The sequence below is a fragment of the Palaemon carinicauda genome, chromosome 24 (assembly GCF_036898095.1).
Source record: "Palaemon carinicauda isolate YSFRI2023 chromosome 24, ASM3689809v2, whole genome shotgun sequence".
In the NCBI taxonomy this organism is placed as follows: domain Eukaryota; kingdom Metazoa; phylum Arthropoda; class Malacostraca; order Decapoda; family Palaemonidae; genus Palaemon; species Palaemon carinicauda.
The window spans coordinates 52,918,579-52,938,513 of NC_090748.1; the positions used below are offsets into that span (position 1 = coordinate 52,918,579).

General features: G+C 41.6%; 3 protein-coding genes across 4 annotated transcripts in view; 1 reads left to right on the forward strand and 2 right to left on the reverse strand.

The window, feature by feature from the left end:
• Positions 1–19,935, forward strand: part of DMAP1 (DNA methyltransferase 1 associated protein 1) — a 240,175-nt gene that overhangs the window by 160,215 nt on the left and 60,025 nt on the right. For both annotated transcript variants that reach the window (XM_068347793.1, XM_068347794.1), the window contains exon 2: positions 8,324–8,569. In XM_068347793.1, the coding sequence (XP_068203894.1) occupies positions 8,359–8,569 (211 nt within the window). In that variant the 5' untranslated portion in view covers positions 8,324–8,358. The remainder of the gene's footprint in view (positions 1–8,323; positions 8,570–19,935) is intronic.
• LOC137618370 (uncharacterized) lies at positions 2,169–5,957 on the reverse strand. The gene has a single exon (XM_068348537.1). The coding sequence runs from the start codon at positions 5,955–5,957 to the stop codon at positions 2,169–2,171; it is 3,789 nt and encodes a 1,262-aa protein (XP_068204638.1).
• LOC137617847 (uncharacterized) lies at positions 6,488–8,155 on the reverse strand. The gene is made up of 3 exons (XM_068347792.1): positions 8,000–8,155; positions 7,578–7,660; positions 6,488–7,367 (listed from the first exon to the last, which is right to left on the reverse strand). The coding sequence occupies exon 3, from the start codon at positions 7,288–7,290 to the stop codon at positions 6,625–6,627; it is 666 nt and encodes a 221-aa protein (XP_068203893.1). The 5' UTR covers positions 7,291–7,367; positions 7,578–7,660; positions 8,000–8,155; the 3' UTR covers positions 6,488–6,624.

Here is a 19,935-nt window from a genome sequence, read left to right on the forward strand (position 1 = left end):
TGTGAGAAGGGCCAGCGTGATGAACATAAAGAAAGAAAAAAGTGAAGCAAAGAAAACCAAGATAGCATTAACAAGCTCTTTTAATTAAGACTTCTCTCTTTTTCTGTTTCTCTCTAAACATAGCATTAACATGTTCTTTAAATAAAATCGCTCTCTCTCTCTCTCTCTCTCTCTCTCTCTCTCTCCCTCTCTCTCTCTCGTTCTTCTTCGCTGTTATAGTGTTAGATACGTCTACGTCTGTTATTTTTTTTCCGAGAGAGAGAGAGAGAGAGAGAGAGAGAGAGAGAGAGATTAAACAAAAATGTGTTTAGAGTACATATGATTTTTAACAGCGTCAACGAGTTGAAACACAATTAAATGAAACTAAGAAAGTAATAAACTCTAATCTGAATTCCTTTATTAACTAAAACAAATATTGATACAAACACACTCGTGTGCGTATGCACAAACACACACACAGGTGCAAGAATTGCTACGCAATAAGAGAGACGGTCGGGGAGGAGGTAGAGATGTTGACTGCGATAACATACCGTAACTCGTCACTGAAAGTGATGAAAATAAAAAATCAAAAGAAAAAAAATTAAAAAAATATGAAATATAAAGATTAACAAAAAAAAAATAAATAAGCTAAGTTAGATTAAAATTTCCGTAGTGTAAGTTACGGTATGTTATCGCAGTCACCATCTCTACCTCCTCGCCGATCGTGTCTCCTCGTGCGTGTGTGTGTGTTTGCGCATATGCACACGAGTGTGTTTGTATCAATATTTGTTTTAGTTAATAAAGGAATTCAGATTCGCTGATATTGTTTTTTTTAGATACATTTAGCTGTCTTTCAACTCGTTAACGCTGTTAAAAATCATATGTACACAACACATTTTTGTTTAATCTCTCATTTTTGTTTAATCTCTCTCTCTCTCTCTCTCTCTCTCTCTCTCTCTCTCTCTCAGAAAAAAAATTAATAGACATCTCTAACACTAACAGTGAAGAAGAACAAGAGAGAGAGAAAGAGAGAGAGAGAGAGAGAGAGAGAGAGAGAGAGAGAGAGAGTATTTATTTAAAGAACATGTTAACACCATGTCTACCTTCTCGCTGATCGTCCGTCTCCTCATGGCGTAGCAAATCCTACACCTGCGTATAAGGTAAAGTGGCAATAAAACACATTTTTTATTCATTATTTCTTTGTAGTTATCTTTTTTGCATGCTTCTTTCATATTATGCAGTTATAGTATTGTTATGTGTAATTATGTGTAGCCATTTATTAAGGATTTATTATGGGTTTTTAGGCTGAGGAACGAATTAAATGAATTACCATGTATTCTTATGGGAAAATTAGTTTCTACATCCGAACATTTTCTACATCCGAAGTAGGTTGTGGAACGAATTAAATTCGTATGTAGAGGTACCACTGTATGATATAGCACAGTCCCAACACACAAATAGTAAAATATAACAGTACATCGTTTAAACATCATAACACCAATTACCGAGTTATACCAACACGCCGCCTGCTGCAAATCTTAGTAACAAGAAAACTTTTTTGAACATCAGTTAAAATCCCACAATTTATGCATGATTTGATACCTCGTAATCACTTTGACAATGAGTACAATCGTACTGAAAAGTATTCATTAACAATATAAATAATCGTACATGTTAGGTTACACTAACCACTAAACCAAGTAATACCCACCTCATATCAGGAGCAACTGATCACGTGACCATCACCACCACAACCCTCAACCACTATGTCCAAAGACAGCCACCGTCCTGGAAACCTTCACCAGTAGTTTCTAACGTGCATGTGCAAACAAATGAATTTTAATATGCACAGACTATATTAACCAACATAGCCAACACCAATAATTATCATTATAAAATTATAATGATACACTCCACCACCAACAAAACTAAATCTCTTACCATCATATGACTGTCAAGGCAAATCTAATTCATTCAATTTAAATAACCACACAAATAAATACTCATTTTAAACTATGGTAGATTGAGACGTTCCTCGATGGGCAAAATTACTACAATTCTATGATCAGATCGTTTCACAATTACATCCCTTTCTCCCTTGTATGTAAGACCAGACTTTATTGGTTTGTACCTCAGTGTGACATTTCTAACTTTCTTATCTTTACCCTTATCTGCCAGCAAGACTTCCGCTAACTCCAATTACCCCGCACCACATTACTATCCTGAAGCAATACAAGATCCCCTACTTGCAAGTTACGCTTTTCTACATGCCATTTTTGACGTATCAGCATAGTGGGGAAAAAGTCACGCATCCATTTTCTCCAAAAAGTATCTGTTATGCCTTCATGAAATTTCAATCTTGATTCATGACTAGGGAAGCGTTCAAATTCTCCTTTCAGGACTGCATTTTGTGTACGCCCAAGCAAAAGATCATTTAGGCAAAGATACCTTCCTAGTTCGGGATCGCAGCCGGGTTTTATACCAATGGGTCTTTCATTTAGTAAATTTGCAATTTCATAAAGGGTGGTTTGTAATTTACTGAAAGTTAAAATGTTATCACCAATAGCTATGGTCAAACTCCTTTTGACAGATTTGATGAGACTCTCACTGACTCCATTTTGCCAAGGTGCATCAGCAGAAGCATTGAAGATCCACGTTATTTTAAAAATCTCTGTTGCATTCCGTAGTTCCTTCTCAGCAGCAGTTAATTGGGTACCCCTATCAGAATATATTTCTTTAGGACATCCTCGGAGTGATACAAATCTACGGAGCCCATTAAGGAAATCTTTTGCACTATAACCCTCAATTAGATCTAAATGAACTGCACGGGTCGATAAACAATTAAAGATTACCCCATAGGCTTTACCTTTAGTTCTACCCTTAACCGTATCCCTGATAAAGAAAGGTCCATATAAATCAAGAGCAGTATAAGCAAACGGTGGAGAGGGTTTTAGACGCTCTAGAGGTAATTCTCCCATGACTTGACCTGCTATTTCCTTTGTCAACTTCTTACAGGTTACGCATTTAAATTTTATGGACTTGATCATGTTCCGAACTCTTGGTACCCAAAACTTAGATTGAATTTTCGCAAGGGTGTTTTCCACTCCAGAATGAAATTGACGATGCATGGTTTTTACATATAATTTGACAAATTCATGATCAGGAGAGAGTAATACAAACCCATCCTGATCATAATTGTTCTTTAACCACCTAGGAATGCGTTGGCCTACCACAATTAAACCATCCTTATTTACACTAGGGCCAAGTCTGCGATATCTGGACTCCCAATCTTTACCAAGTCTGGATTGAATTTCTCTCACCCACAACATCTCTGCTTGAGAGATTTCATCAATATTAGGAGTTTGAAATATTCCCTTGAACGATTTAAATTTGAAAGCCTTAAGGACTCTACTAGTGACTCTGAGCAATTTTTCACTACTTTCAAATCTTGATATTTGAAACACTAAAGACATTTCTACAGTATTCACAGTAAAACAAGCGTGCGAAACAAAGACACCCACCCTGTCAGGCAAATCACCAATATGATCTTTCCTTATTGGCCACTTACTGATTGGGAGAGTAAGGAACGCCGGCCCCATTTGCCACATTGATTCTGGACCCAAATCGATCGGCTTAGCAGGTTTGGTAGTCAAGTCTGCTAGGTTGTTATCACCTGAAACCCACGACCATTCTCCCACATCGGTTTTACTTTGAATTTCAGCAATTTTTGTAGCAGTAAAGGTGCCAAAGCCATAGCTTTCTTTCTGAATCTGGGCACAAACTATTGTAGAATCAACAATGTGCATCACCGATTCAAATTCAAAATTAATTTCCTTCACTATAGTTTCTCTCATTCTAGCTGCCACTAAGGCCCCACATAGTTCAATCCGGGGAATGGATAACTGTTTGAGTGGTGCAAGCCTAGATTTTGCCATTAGTAACCTGGAACAGAATCCTCCATCAGACAATTCCCATCGCACATAAGCACATGCTCCATATGCAGAATTAGACCCATCAGAGAAAACCACCAGCATTGGTTTACCGATGGTACCTTCTACTTTGACACACCTAGGGAAGCTGAGAGACTGAAGCTCAAACAACATCTGGAAATAACTTAACCACTCATTCCTAATATCTGTCGACACTGCACTATCCCAATCATAATGGCTAACTTTTCCTTCAATCACCTCTGTCCTGGAAATTAGTTGTCTCATCATCAATTTGGCTCTTAAAGTTACCGGACAAACTAGCCCCAAAGGATCATACTGAGATGCGATTTGACTTAACAACATTCTTCTAGTTAAATACTGTGGTACATTAACCATGAGATCATCTGGCGCCAAGTTAGGTTCAGTATGAATTTTCCTATGCTTTGGAGAAAATTTTATTTCAACTTCATATACTAACCAGTCTCTATGAGGATCCAACACAATTCCTAAAACCTTTTCCTTTTCCCTTTTAGTCACTTTAACATTGGGATTCTCATGATTTGCATTGCCTGATAAAATCCAATGCTTAATTTTAAAACCTCCACGACCTATAATTCTTTCAATTTGTTTCATCAGTTCGTTTGCAATCTCTATGCTGTCACAGCTTCCCAATATGTCATCAACATAGCTATTATTCACAATGATCTGCGTAGCTACAGGGTATTCATCCTTACTCATCTCTGCTGTTAATTTCAAAGCAAGCATAGCAATAGTTCCACTGGGTTTATCCCCAAATGGGACACAAGTCAACATATAATGATCTGGCTTAACATCAACCTTGAAATCACGCCAAAGAAACCTATGACAGTGCTGGTCAAATAAGGACAGAGAGATAGTGTTATACATTTTGGCCAAATCACACACAAATGCTACTTCATTTTCTCGGAACCTAAGTAAAACACCCAAAAGTGAGTTTAGCATGTCAGGACCCTTCGCCCACATTTCATTTAGAGAAAAATTCATATACCTAGCAGAAGAATTAAACGCTATCCGAAGGGGAGTTGAGCTAGAGTCAGGCTTTAGAACTTCAGTGTGGGGTATGTAGAATATAGGTCCCTTATAACTATATATCTCATCTTCGGATAGCTTCCTGGCTACCCCCCGTGAAATCATATCATGAATTTGATTCTGATAGGACGTACAATAACCTAGTCCTAACTTGGTCAACCTTTTTTCCGTGGCTATTAGCCTAGCTGTTGCAAGGGACACATTATTAGGTAAAAGATTAGGATTTCTTACCCAGGGGTAAACGACACTCCATCTATTCTTATCTAAATTAAATGATAAACCATGTGATATTTGAGCCAATTCTCTTTCTTCTTTAAGGGTACAATTACTTTGACCAGGGGTACAATTACCGCGTTTACAACCAGAACACTTGGGGTAACAAGAAGTACCCAGGCTATCAATACTTAAGTAATTATCCAACACGTCTTTAATGGTTTTCCTGGGAACTGAAGTAATCTCATTGACGTCTGTAATATCTATGTGATTGATTCTTACACTGACATTGGATTGATAACAGCGGGAAGTTAATTGTGGGTGAAATCCTCTAACAACATAGCCAAATTGGTTTAACATGAGTTGAAGGTTACCATTCGTTTCAATAACTTTAGGCATAAGGACACAGTAATCAATGCCTATTAATAAATGTATTACTCCAAAGGGTCTTGAAATGTGAAGACCGTTTAAACTTTTGAACAAACAACTAACGACATTCATATCAACTTTCTCAACAGGAGTAGTTATTTCATCTATACCACAGGCAATAATTTCCCATTTCACTCCATAGATGTCCACCACAGGAACTGTATACTCTTTAGAGGATACTGTCTCAGTTTTATTTCCCACTTTGGTTATGGTTATTTGCACATCTCTTCCATTAAGTCCTAATTCTTGGGCCTTTTGATGAGTGATTAACGACACATTGCTACCACTATCCCATAGCACATTAATATCATTTTGGTGATACCTTAAGCCACTCACCATTAATAAATGACCATCTCTAGACACCAAATTGCTAGTTACATCAGTGAAAGTAGTAGGTTTATATAGAAGAGAGTGTAACATTTTGTGTTGTTCTTTTTACCATTGACCATTACATCACAAGAACTGACACCAGACACATTGCAAAACTTAGAAAAATGGCCCAAGTTAACACACTTATAACATGCATTGTTTCTCTTGAGTTGAGCAAACTTATCATAATTGCTCAAACTTTTGAAGGCATGGCAATCATAAATGGAATGACCGTCTACACCATGATACCAACACCATTTAGGAGGACACTTGACATCAGGATTATTTGACATTTGGGCTGCTAACCTTGATACTGTAGTTAAACACTCTGATATCATTGCACTATGTTGACCTTGAATTAATTTCATTTCATCCAGGTCATCTTTCACATTTTCACTTGTATTGTTACAAGAAGCACTATTTGTTATTACTTTTGATGAAATCGAGCACCGCAAATCACTTTCAAGATACTCACACACACTCCTTTCTTGTAACAAAAATTGAAGTAAATTTTCAAAAAGATCTTTAGCATTTCCTACCTTTTGCGACTTTATTACCCAATTGCGTTTTAAAGTGGGAGGAAGAAGATGCTCCACTAACGTTACAATAGAGGTAGTTTTCATCTTAGATTCTAGACCTACAGTATTTTTCTCATATCCAACCAAGCACGTTCAACCACCTTTATCATGTAAACTAACCTCTTCGAATCTCCGTCGTGCAGAGGCTTAAGGCTTTTCAATTCACTCACAATAGCCTCCGTTAGCTTACAAGGATTACCATACTTATCATCAAGGTGTCGGAACATCTCTTCAAATTCATCTTCTACTCCTTCCACACAAGTCAGCGCTTCTCCACTCAAACATTTTTTTAGAGCATAGGCATCTTGCCCATAAAAAGGGACAATCAACCTCATATAATCCCTCTTAAAAGTACCATAATTTCTCATATCACCAGAAAATTCAGGTGGGTCGAGACGTTTCACTTTGATAAGAGTTTCCATCTTACTTTCATTATCGCCACATCTTTTAATGATCAAGGACACCAGTTCAGATTTAGTTCTTTCGCACTCTAAAATATATATCTCTGCTTCCTTTAATTCGGCCATTTCTGATTTAGCACTCAGTAATTTGCAATAATAGGCATCATGTCTTACCTCAAGGTCACTGAAAGCAGTTTCCACTTCTGCAAGCAAACTTTTCAACACTACAGGTGGGTCGTCTCTTGCCAACCGCTCCTTCGTTACGTTGACTTTCCGGGTGAACCGACCCTTTGCCACCCCTCGATCCACCTTCAGTCGGTCCATATCGTTGATGTTGAATTGTTTCGCCAGGTCACCAAACACGTTGTTGCATCAAGTCTTTTATTAGAACAGGATTCAACCTAAAATACAAAAACTTGTTTCAGCCAATACATCAATGATCAATCCCAAAATTCCACCATTTATACAGAATCATTTAAAATTTTATACATGTCCAGTGATAACAAAATTTGTTCAAATATTAGCAGCTAGCAATAAATTCAATTCCGTTATTTAAATATAAATATAAATATACTCTTAATATAAGCGAATTAATACAATTTAGCACTTACATCATTTACGACATCGGCGGCCTGGGAATTCATTAAACCCAACCAATTAACTTCTCGAACGGTGCTTCCGTCCTTTTATTTAACTGCAAACAGTTACAAAACTTAAAATACTACACTCACACATAGTAACCAATTCATAATATGATATAGCACAGTCCCAACACACAAATAGTAAAATATAACAGTACATCGTTTAAACATCATAACACCAATTACCGAGTTATACCAACACGCCGCCTGCTGCAAATCTTAGTAACAAGAAAACTTTTTTGAACACCAGTTAAAATCCCACAATTTATGCATAATTTGATACCTCGTAATCACTTTGACAATGAGTACAATCGTACTGAAAAGTATTCATCAACAATATAAATAATCGTACATGTTAGGTTACACTAACCACTAAACCAAGTAATACCCACCTCATATCAGGAGCAACTGATCACGTGACCATCGCCACCACAAACCTCAACCAGTATGTCCAAAGACAGCCACCGTCCTGGAAACCTTCACCAGTAGTCTCTAACGCGCATGTGCAAACAAATGAATTTTAATATGCACAGACTATATTAACCAACATAGCCAACACCAATAATTATCATTATAAAATTATAATGATACAATATATATATATATATATATATATATATATATATATATATATATATATATATATATATATTCATATATATACATGAAGAATAAGTTATTTGGACAGTACTTATACTTTTCTTAATATTTTTCAGGTTCCTTCATATAGATTTGAATCCATTAAATCAAGATGTCAGACGTAAGAGATATCCTCGAACTTGAACACCCTGTTGTACCAGAAGTGAGTAAAGATGCAATTCTTGGATTACGAAGGGATATACCTAAAAAGAAAAAGGAAAAAGAGGGTATGCGTCGGCCAGAAGGGATGCACAGGGAACTTTATGCTCTGTTGTACTCAGATTCAAATAAAGATCTGCCCCCATTATTACCATCTGACAGTGGTAAGTGTTAAAAGATATTTGTATAATTCTAATTTAGCTTTAATAATGTTGTTAGTATTGGAAATACATCATCTTGTTCATATACTGTACTTAGTTCAATGTAAGTGTAAGCTACTTTTTGAAACTGCATGTCACTGATTTCTTATGTAATAATCCCTAACTGTATAAGTATTGCAATAATTTTTGGCTTACTCTTTCAACAATTTGGTATTCAAGAACTTTATTATTCAATTTTATTTGTTCCTACGCACCTACAAATCTTTTGCCCTTTACTATGGATATATTATTCTGGCATAGCTGGAACTATTTGACGCTAGTTAGCGTGTGTAAACACCAGCCACCCTGCTCACACACTCACCCAATGAATTATGTTACTTTTGTTTTCAGCTCGGTGGAATGCAGGCGTGCTGCCTCACTCTCCCATAAACCCTATAAAGAACTGGCTTTACATTTACTTTTTCTTTTTCTGTACAAATGTGTCTAGTCTCTACAGGGCTGCTAATATGGAGGTTTTCCCTATCATAGAAGTTTGGTCTGACAGGACCTTAGTTGGCTCGGGAGATGGATCCTCATTCCCTTTGCCCTGGCTGGAGACGGCACTCCTACACTCAGGCTTTTTCCTGTTGGGATTTTTTTGAATGGCCATCCTTCCAATGGTAGCAGTAGGGTAGGCGACTGAAGAAGTATAAAAGGGACTCTTCTTCCTTGGAGATGTCTTCAAAGTCGCAGAAGTCACATCTTCTCTCTCCAGTGTCTTGTTCCCTTCCTGATGAATCTACTCATTCGGACTTCTCCAGAGGACGAAAGAATAAGACTGATGGATGGTTGAACCTCGTACAACCCTCAGGTGCGAAGGGTCCCACTGCTTTCCCTTAGCAAAGCAGCGCAGTGCCCATGTCCAAAGGGAAGTCTATCTCTTTTGACATAATTCATCAACTCTGGCCTTCCTTGGGTCTTTCAGGTTACCTTTCTAAGGAACAGCTCTCGGAGATGTTGAAGCTTTGGGTACAGGAGGGCTCCACACATCTGCCTCAAAGGGGGTTGGCCATGGACTTCCGCCCAAGCATCCCTCCCCCCCCTGCAACACTCTGAGCTTGCTCAGTGCACTGAGCTCCCTCAGCAGGAGAAATGGTCTGTTCCCCCACCCTCTTAATGTAGGGTCATCCTTCTCGCCAATGCGAAACGGCTTCCTCTCTTGTGGTCTTCCCCCCCCCCAAGTACTGTACCTGCAAGCGGGCATTAGATTCGTATACTGTATGCCTCACTCCAGTTTTTCGGAGTATCCTGATGGTGGTGGCCGCTGACTGCTTGGAGTCCTAGCCCTTTGCTATCATCCCCCTATAGCACGAGTCTCGACGAGTCTCTGGAGGCCTGACCCTTCGGGGTCATTGCCTCGAACTTCTATCCTATACAAGGTAGAACCCTCTTGTTCTGATGTTCGTGAGAGATTGCAGCTAGTGTTTGCTAAAATTCCCCCTCATCCTTGCTCACTTCCATATAAATGCAAGACAACTCATTACTCTCCTGCAGGTTCCCTGACAAGTGTTTTTCCACATTCACGCTGGTATGGCTCATGGACGAACAGGGCTTAGTTGGGTGGGAGAGAGTTACATTTCAGCACGCACTCACCCACAGCATGCTGGCAATGTGGGCAGGCAAGCTCCTACCACTGACGAACGTCTCCTCACTTGTCTGATTTGCATAACACACATGCACCTCAGTTCACTCACCCAGGAGAAGCAACTGGGCAAGCGAAATGTCCTTGCCGACAATCTGAGCAGGAAGACACAGATAATTAGCTCAAAGTGATCTTTACTTTCTCGGATAGCCAACAAAGTCCTGACTTGGGGAATTTGCCGATGATAAATCTAATTTTGGGCTCAGGCCATGTCGTCTTGATGGAAGGTTCCTATAAGTTGCTTCCTAAGGGATATTTGACTACAGTGATATTCCCCGAGAATTTACCTTTAGGTCTCCATAATTCTAACTCCTGGCATGAATATCCTTAAAATTTCTCCTAAGGATATCGCATAAATCGGGGGACGTATATCTTGATAGGACACATAGCAATCTTCACCCCGAATAGCGTTTTCGCTTCGAGGGGGAAAGTGGAAAAATCAGTAGGGGAGCCGATATCAAGGTTACCCTTCTTCCCTTACTACTACGAGTATCTAGATGGCGCTGTACGTCAACCCCACGCACTATTTCTGTATGATTTTCCCTGTTACTCTCTTGTTACGCTTTGTTTTTTTCTGGATTATCATGCAATCTCCAGCCTCTTCTGCCTCTGGAAAGTTGAGTATTCGATCTTTACAGTGTATAAATTTTAGCTCCTGCCTCACAGTGAAATTGGGTTAAATTCAAGTTTTGGAGCTTCGCCTTCACTGGAGGTGCCATGGGCGCTGTCGTTCATAAGGCATGTGTTATAGTTAGCCTGAACGACTTTCCCGGTTTTAATAGCATGAATATCTACGAAGCTATTCAGTCATTTTTGAGCTCAGGCCATGTCGTCCTGATGGAACGTTCCTAATAGTAGCTTCCAAGGGATATGTGAACTACAGTGATATTCCCAGAGAATTTACCTATAGGTCTCCAGAATTCTAACTCCTGGCGCGAATATCCTTAAAATTCTCCTAAGGATATTGCATAAATCGGGACGTATATCTTGATACGACACATAGCGATCTTCACCCCGAATAGCGTTTTCGCCTCGGGGGAAGAGTGGCAATTTTGGAAGGGGAGCCGTTATCAATGTTACCCTATTTCCCATACTACTATTGAGTATCAAGATGGCGCCATATTCAAGATGGTGGTCATTTCTAATTTTGTAGCAAATTCGCACGGTGGTGTTCCCCGTTGATTTAACCTTTTCGATCGATTCTGCGAGGATTATTATGCAATCTCCAGCTTCTTTCGCCTCTGGAAAGTTGAGTATTGATTCTTTACAATGTATATATTTTAGCTCCTGTTTCACAGTGAAATTAGAGTAATTTATTGTGCTTAATAGCTAGGCCTGTTAGCGGAGGCGCCATGGGCGCTGTCGTTCGTTAGGCATGTGTTTAGTTAGTAGAACGACTTTCCCGGTTGAAATATCATTAATAAATTATGAAAGCTATTTAGGCATAATTATACTTGTAAAGATATTTTTGGGCTCAGGCCATGTCGTCCTGATGGAAGTTCCTTTAGGGTAGCTTCCTTGGGTATATTTGACTACGGTGATATTCCCTGAGAATTTACCTTAAGGTATCCAGAATTCTAACTCCTGGAGCGAATATCCCTAAATAAACTTAACCAGGGATATCGCATAATATCAGAGGACGTATTCTTGACACGACACATAGCAATCTACACCCCGAACAGAATTAACACTTCGAGGGGTCAAAGTAGCAAGAAAACAAAAAATGAGAATGAAAGGAGAGCCGCTAACAAGGCACCTCTCCTATCTCGCTTCGAGTGTGTACATAGCGCCGCCGACGGCGCCATCTGTATTCCTTTTTACGTAGCTCAACAACTCGGAGTTTTTTCCCTGTGTTTTCTTGTAAATCTTGGATTATTTCAACCTTATGATGCTTTCTCCAGCCTCTTCTGCCTCTGGAATGTTGAGTATTATCTTTATTATATATAAATGTAAGCTCTTGGTGTTTTTGAAATAAATCGATAGCGATATTAACGTTACAAGAGCTGTTGCCTACCGGAGGCGTCCTGGACACTGTCGCTCGCCATGCATGAGTCATTTAGTTAGCTAGAGCGACGTTCCCGGCCCTTATGCTTTAATAATTCTAGCTATTTAGCTTTACGAATAGGAATTCTTTATATGATGCCGTTAGTATTTCTGTTTCGGCGATTGAAATACCGATCCTAGCCTACGCTAGGCTTCGTAGCCTAGGCGTTTGGCCCTAGTACTTTCGTGCATGATATTCAGATTTCCGAGTGTTTTAAAATCTATTGAAGCTATAGGCAGTTTTATACGTATAAGATATTGTTGATATTTTCTTCCAAGATCGTATACGAGAGAGTTTCGGTGATTTAGGCAATCGATTCTCTTCGTGCCTAGGCTAGCAGCCTATGGAGCCTTAGTATACTTTCGTACACTCCCCGGTTGCTCTTTTCTCCTCGGAAATTAAGCACAATCCCTTTTCCCTCTGTTTTAAGCCTTAGGCTTAACCCTAATGGTTTATCTGAATAACATTTGGATATAACTATATTAGGGTGTTCTGTTCTTTCCTGTTTCCAGAGAATCTGGCTTCAGGAGGGGGCAGGACATCAGAGTATTTAGTCTGGGTCTGTTTCTTTCTAGCATAAAGAATGAGATTCCTTTGCTAGGCTAGGGGCAGACATAGGAGGCTTAGCCTCCCTAGACCACTTCTGAAGGTTTCTGTACGAGATGATTCCTTCTTCTAGTGATCTAGCAGACTAGTCCAGTGTTGTTGTTCTGGGTTTGAAGGATAAGATTCTTCTTTCCTTGTGAATAGCAACACCAAACTTTGTTTTAGTACAGAGGGAGATGGCAAGTATTGCCAGCCTCCCTCCCATGATTACCCCTAGGCTAGGATGAGCTTTCTTGGCCGTGGAGTTTGTAGGACCCTCTTCTCCCCTTCCCCCCCTATCCTTAGTAATGGCCTAGCCATTACATCTCTCTGCCGTCGTTCTACATTTGTACCTAGTATAGTTTAAGAAGTGGACTCAGTCCTTTGCCGGCCGGCAAAGGCCTAACTACTGTAGAGTGTTCCCCAGACCTCCCTTGGTCTCACATCCATGTTTGTCAAGTAGAGCCAGGCGGCATTGGATAGAAGGAAGCCTGAATTTTACATTCTCCCCTTCCTTATGTTCACTCTTTCTGGATGCAGGGCTATAAGGCAGTGCCGTCTTATGTCCTTACTTCCATTCTGTTTCCCTTCTAGTGTTTATACCCTAGCCCGACTGCCGGCTTAAGTGGCCCGGCAGCCGGGCAGGTGGAAGTTCTCTGGTTCCTTTTTGCTGCCGGCCGGCATAGGTAGCATACCATTGCCAGCCGGCAACAGAAGCACACCATAAGATCTGCCGGCCGCTACGATTAGCGGCCGGCAGCCAGGTGCTACCGTTTATAGTTGCCGCGGCACACATTTGAACCAGCGAACTTCCACCCAGTAGTCTAAAGGTAGTATACCTTGGAACTATTTTAAGGTACGTGCCGGCCGGCACGTTATATTATATACAGTAGCCAGTATTTTTACAGTATAGTATATACTGCATGGAGAAAACTATAGTATAGAATATATTATAACACTAAGTTTTTCCAACATTCTTGTGTTGTCTTGTACAGCGTTTTGTGAGACCGTACAGATGAAGAAAGTGAGTTCTTTCTTTATTAACTATCCAGTACTGTATATTAAAATTATTTATATTGGTGTGAGCTACACCTACATTTTCCTTTGGAAATACCTTGATGGTTATTCTAGAATAAGATTAACCATGAAATTTTATTATCTGGAAGGTTACAGCAATTGACTGGACAGGAAATACAAGTGTGTGTCTTTCCTTCTTTCCTTTCTAGCTTAGTTATTTTAAGCTATATATATTTTAACATTGGTTATCCAGTGATATGTTTTTCACTTGATACTCATGGAATTTCTTCTCTTTACAGGAGGACCATCCGAAGTGCCGGAGCATGTTCTGCCACGTCCGCAGTAAGAACTTCTGTGGACATGAGTTGTGCAGGAGGCACGCAGCATGCACAGCCTCCAAAGATGATCTCCGGTATTGGGATCCGCAGGTATGTACGATATGCACTAACCTGATTACCGAGGCGTTTGACGCCCCTAAGTCGGCAGAGTCAAGGGACGCAGCGAGGGAAAAGCTTCGAACCTGGGTGAGGGGCTTCCAGCAGAATACTTCTGGCCCCTATCTTCCAAGCGAGAAGATGAGGGCTTACCTTTTCCCCAAGGCATCAGCGGATGCAGTGATTCCCCAGCCTCAAGTGGAGATACCTCTAGTTCAGATTCTGGTGGATTATGAAGTCTCGGACGCCCTACAAGACATCCAACTGGACGATAGGATGTCTGAGGTGTCCGAGTACACCGAAAAGTACCTTCTGGCAGAAGACCAAGAAGAGGAGCTGACCCAGGCTCCGGATACTGAGGAGGAAGAAATCGACGAGCGGTCGGTTACTCTGGTTAAGGCCCCTGAACCTGTTCCCTCAACATCGTCTGCTATCCCAGATGATCTGGAAAGGCCTCTTTCTTCCATCGTTGAAATGATTCAGCAGATGCAGAAGAAGAATGATGAGAAGGAAGCTGCAATGAAGTTGGAGATGCGGAGACTTGCAGCATCACGTGGGCCCCAGAAGAAGCTCTACGTGAAGGACCTTCCTTTGTGCTTGGATGCCAATCCTTGGAGGTATGCCGAGCAGCCTATGACAACAGGAAAGATCGTCATTTCGGAGAAGTTGGGCTCAATTCCCTTCGAAGAAGTGGAATTCTGGCCCAACAAGGAGTCTTACCCGGACTGCTATGTCCGTCTTAGGAAGGAGCCAGCCTCAAAGGAAAAGACGGAGCCGAAGGAGGTCATAGTTTTTTTACCATAATAAAGCACAAGCTTTACTATCAAGCTCATTGAAGGAGAGGGGCTTCACAAACTCAAAGGTACCTGCTCTGAGTAAGAAGCATCCTTCCTTTGTGGCCTCTCCTACCAGAGCCTTCCCCTTTATGGAGAAGGGATTTAAGGCTGTTTTGAAAGCGGTCGAGGCAGGTAAACCATGTCCCTCCTTGGAGGAGTGTAAACCTCTGTCCTTGGCCTTGCCCATGAACCAGAAAGACTGGAAGGACGTCCATCTTACCTTCTCAGTCGGGAAGTTGGAGGCCGATATTGTCGGACGTCAGTTCGGTGAAGACCTCCCGAAGCTGTCTGATTTTCTCTTGCGTAGGGAGCAAGAGACAAAAGAGAGACTTGCCGCTTCAATGTCTCTACAAACGACTCTGGATACAATGGCAAGTGACCCCAAAGCTCAAGAGATGTTTATGGTAGTGGCCAAAACCCATCTGGCCACAGTGACGAAGGACCTCTAGAGTTTCGTCAAAGCTAGGAGAGCTTGTAGGGAAAGCGTGTTCGCCTCGGCTGCGGTGAGGCACGAACCGAGGAAATTAATCTCCTCTTGCATTTGGGGTAAAGACCTCTTCCCTAGCTAAGCGGTCAAAGAGGTAGTGGATAAGGCCGCCACAGAAAATAGAAACCTTCTCCAGAAGTGGGGCCTATCTCTTAAAAGAAAGTCTTCCTGGATGAGGGTCCCCAACCAAAAAGGAAGACTAAGAAGCCTAGGCTACCCTCTCGGCCAGCCAAACCGTACAGACAGCAACAGCAGCAACTTCCCATGACCGCAGTGCCCCAGATGGTGGCACAAACCCCGACCACGTACCAGTTGGTACCCCAAGCCGTGACAACGCAGTCTCCGGCATTTAACCCAGCATTCGAAAGGCAATCTACTACCTTTCGTCCAAGAGCTAGAGGATCAGCCAGAGGTTCGTCTAGACGCCCCTCAAGGGGAAGGGGGTTCAGGGGAGGACGCGGTCAAGGAGGCAAGGCCTCAGGTCAACAGCAGCAGAAGTGAAACGCTTCCGATAGGAGGGAGACTTCATCTTTTTCGGGATCGTTGGACCTTCGATCCCTGGGCCCACAGCCTAATCAAGAGTGGACTGGGTTGGAGCTGGTACAGCACTCCACCTCCGTTTCCACAATTCTTCCAACACTCTACCCCCGTTCTGGAAGAATACATCCGAGAATTCTTGGAGAAAAGAATAATCCGAAGGGTAAAGTCCATCACGTTCCAAGGAAGGCTGTTTTGTGTTCCAAAGAAGGACTCAGAAAAACTCAGTGTCTTTCTGGACTTGTCGCCACTCAACAAGTTCATAGTGAACTACATGTTCAAGATGCTAACACTCCAACACCTTACTACCCAAATGGGCATTTACCGTCTCCATAGACTTGTCAGACGCTTATTGGCACATTCCAATCAGTCGTCACCTCTCCTCCTACCTAGGATTCAAGCTACATCGAAGACTCTACGCCTTCAGAGCCATGCCATTCGGGCTAAACATAGCCCCAAGAATCTTCACGAAGCTTGCGAACGCAGCTCTCCAACAATTACGCCTAAAGGGAATCCAAGTAGTGGCCTACCTGGACGACTGGCTGGTGTGGGCAGCATCCAAGACAGAATGCCTGCAAGCTTCCCAACAGGTGATCCAGTTCCTGGAACATCTAGGTTTCAAGATCAACAGAAAAAAGTCTCGGCTTTCTCCATCTCAAAAGTTTCAGTGGCTGGGAATCCACTGGGACTTACTGTCACACCAACTTTCCATCCCTGTAAAGAAGAGGAAAGAAATAGCTGGTTCTGTCAAGAGACTTCTGGAATCCAAAAGGATATCAAGATGCAAACAGGAGAAAGTTCTGGGCTCTCTCCAGTTTGCCTCAGTAACAGACCCAGTGCTAAGAGCACAGTTAAAGGATGCAACTGGAGTTTGGAGAAAATATGCATCAAACGCGCGAAGAGATCTGATAAGACCAATACCGACTCGTCTACGAACGCTTCTCAAGCCGTGGTCCAAAGCCAAACAACTGAAGAAATCGGTGCTTCTTCAGCCACCTTCCCCCTCTATGACTATTCATACAGACGCCTCGAAGGAAGGATGGGGAGGTCATTCTCACCGGAGGAAGGCCCAAGGAACCTGGTCCAACCTATTCAAGGAATTTCACATAAACTTCCTGGAAGCCATGGCAGTACTTCTTACATTGAAGAACGTCTCCCCTCGCCACTCGATCCACATAAGATTGGTACTAGACAGCGAGGTGATAGTGAGATGCCTGAATCGACAAGGATCGAGGTCACCTCAAATCAACCAAGTGATGTTGGCCATCTTCCGGCTAGCGGAGAAGAAGAGATGGCACTTGTCAGCAGTTCACCTTCAAGGAGTCCGCAATGTGACGGCGGATGCTCTATCCAGGCTCACGCCGATAGAGTCAGAATGGTCCCTAGACGCAGGATCATTCTCTTTCATCTTGAATCAAGTCCCGGAACTGCAGATAGACCTCTTTGCGACGAAAGACAACAAGAAGTTACCTCTCTACGTGTCCCCGTACGAGGATCCTTTAGCGGAAGCAGTGGACGCTATGTCCCTCGACTGGAACAGATTGTCCAGGATTTACCTGTTCCCTCCTCACAACCTTCTACTGAGGGTCCTTGACAAACTGAGATCTTTCAAGGAGAAAGCGGCAGTAGTGGCTCACAAGTGCCCGAACAGCGTATGGTTCCCTCTGGCATTAGAACTACAGCTGAAGTTTCTACTGCTACCGGATCCAGTTTTGACTCGGCGAGTTCAGAAGTCGACTGTCTGCGCTTCATCACAGAAAACTCGGAACCTGCAGCTCATGATTTTCTCTCCTTAGCAGTGAGAAAATGTTTCGGGATATCAAGAGACAGTATAGACTTTTTAGAGGAATATAAGTCCAAATCCACCAGAAGACAATATGAGTCATCATGGAGAAAGTGGGTGTCCTTTGTCAAGGCGAAGAATCCACAAAAGATCTCGACAGACTTCTGCTTATCATTCTTCATCCACCTCCATGGTCAAGGTTTAGCAGCCAACACAATATCAATTTGTAAGTCCGCCTTGACAAGACCTATTCTATATGCCTTCCAGGTCGACCTCTCTAACGACATTTTTAACAAAATTCCGAAGGCCTGTGCTAGGCTCAGACCATCAGCACCTCCGAAACCCATTTCATGGTCTCTGGATAAGGTTCTTCATTTTGCTTCATTGATGAACAATGAGGAGTGTCCTTTAAAGGATTTGACCCAAAAAGTTATATTTCTGTTTGCATTCGCTTCGGGGGCTAGAGTTAGTGAAATAGTAGCCCTCTCGAGAGAGGAAGGTCATGTTCAGTTCTTAGATGGGGGAGAACTAAACCTTTTTCTGGACCCAACGTTTCTTGCCAAGAACGAGCTACTCACCAACAGGTGGGGTCCCTGGAGAATCTGCCCTCTGAAAGAAGATGCATCTTTATGTCCAGTGGGGTGCCTAAAGATCTATCTTCGTAGGACTTCAGACTTTAGGGGAGGTCAGCTGTTTAGGGGAGAAACATCAGGCTCAAATTTATCTCTGAAGCAACTAAGGGCGAAAATCACCTACAGTGATGCCTCAGGATATGAAAGTAATCCGTTCAGGATACGGTTTCGTATCCTGAGTCGCGTTTACATGTAAATAGCCTAATCCGTTCCAAGCCTTACAAAAAGTCACCTTTTCTTTCATAAACACGCTAAACTGTAGTAATAAACATGCAATGCAGCCATTTCTATCATTCAATAATTAACCCAACCGTTAAAAACAGCCTAATCCATTCCAGAAACCACCATGAGATTATTCAATAATGTAGTTATAGCCTAGTTATCCCCTCCAAGCCCTAAGAAAACGGTCCATTTTCTTTACTACTGTATAAAAGTTACGGTACTGTATGTAAAGCATTTGGATCAGTGAAGGTGTATTGTTATCTGTACACCTAAATTAAGGGTTGATACCCTGAAAAAAAAGGTACTGTACTCTCGGCGACGAGTTGGGATCTCGTAAGCTTTTCGTATCCTGAAAATTTTTTCGTATACTGGGGCATAAAAATCTTTGTATCGCTTTTCGTATCCTGAATTTTTCGTAAGCAGAAACTTTCGTATCCAGAGGTATCACTGTATTTCATTCACAGAGCGGATCCAGATAGTACACCCGCAGGTCATGATCCGAGAAAAGTTGCCTCTTCCATAAATTTCTTTCATAACATGGATTTCGAACATCTTCGCTCATACACTGGCTGGAAGTCATCCAGAGTAATCTTTAGACACTATGCGAAGCAAGTGGAGCAACTGAAGAGGTCTGTGGTGGCAGTAGGTAGTGTCGTTAAACCTACTGTTTAATTCTGCGAGGAACAGTGAAATTGATTGGGACGATTAATTCAAGGGTGGGTGTGTAGTCCCGGACTGTTCTACAGACTAAGTGTTAGGTTATTAAGGTGTCCTCGTTGACTGTTCCATAAACAAAGGTGAACCAAGCATAAGTGCAGACACGTGTGCCAAGTGTTTCTGACGCCAGTGTGATTTAATAGTAAGACAGACTTTAATAATTTTAATATCTCGATATTAAAAGTGGCGCATATATGTTCTTTCTTTTCAGATGAAACAATTTTTTCAGCTTACTATGATCCTTATGCTTATTTGTTGGTTATCCAATTCTTATACTTGTATAATTTCTGATTAACCTACAGTATTTTTATTTTATTGATTGTCAATAAACTAGTTCTTGTGAACCTTGCGTCTCATTCGCCTGTGTCATTTTACTAGAAAATGGTTTAGCATT

Coding starts and splice junctions, on each gene's coding strand:
- LOC137617847 (XM_068347792.1), bottom strand. CDS start 7,290: ATGGACCGACTGAAGGTGGATCGAGGGGTGGCAAAGGGTCGGTTCACC.
- LOC137618370 (XM_068348537.1), bottom strand. CDS start 5,957: ATGGTGAGTGGCTTAAGGTATCACCAAAATGATATTAATGTGCTATGG.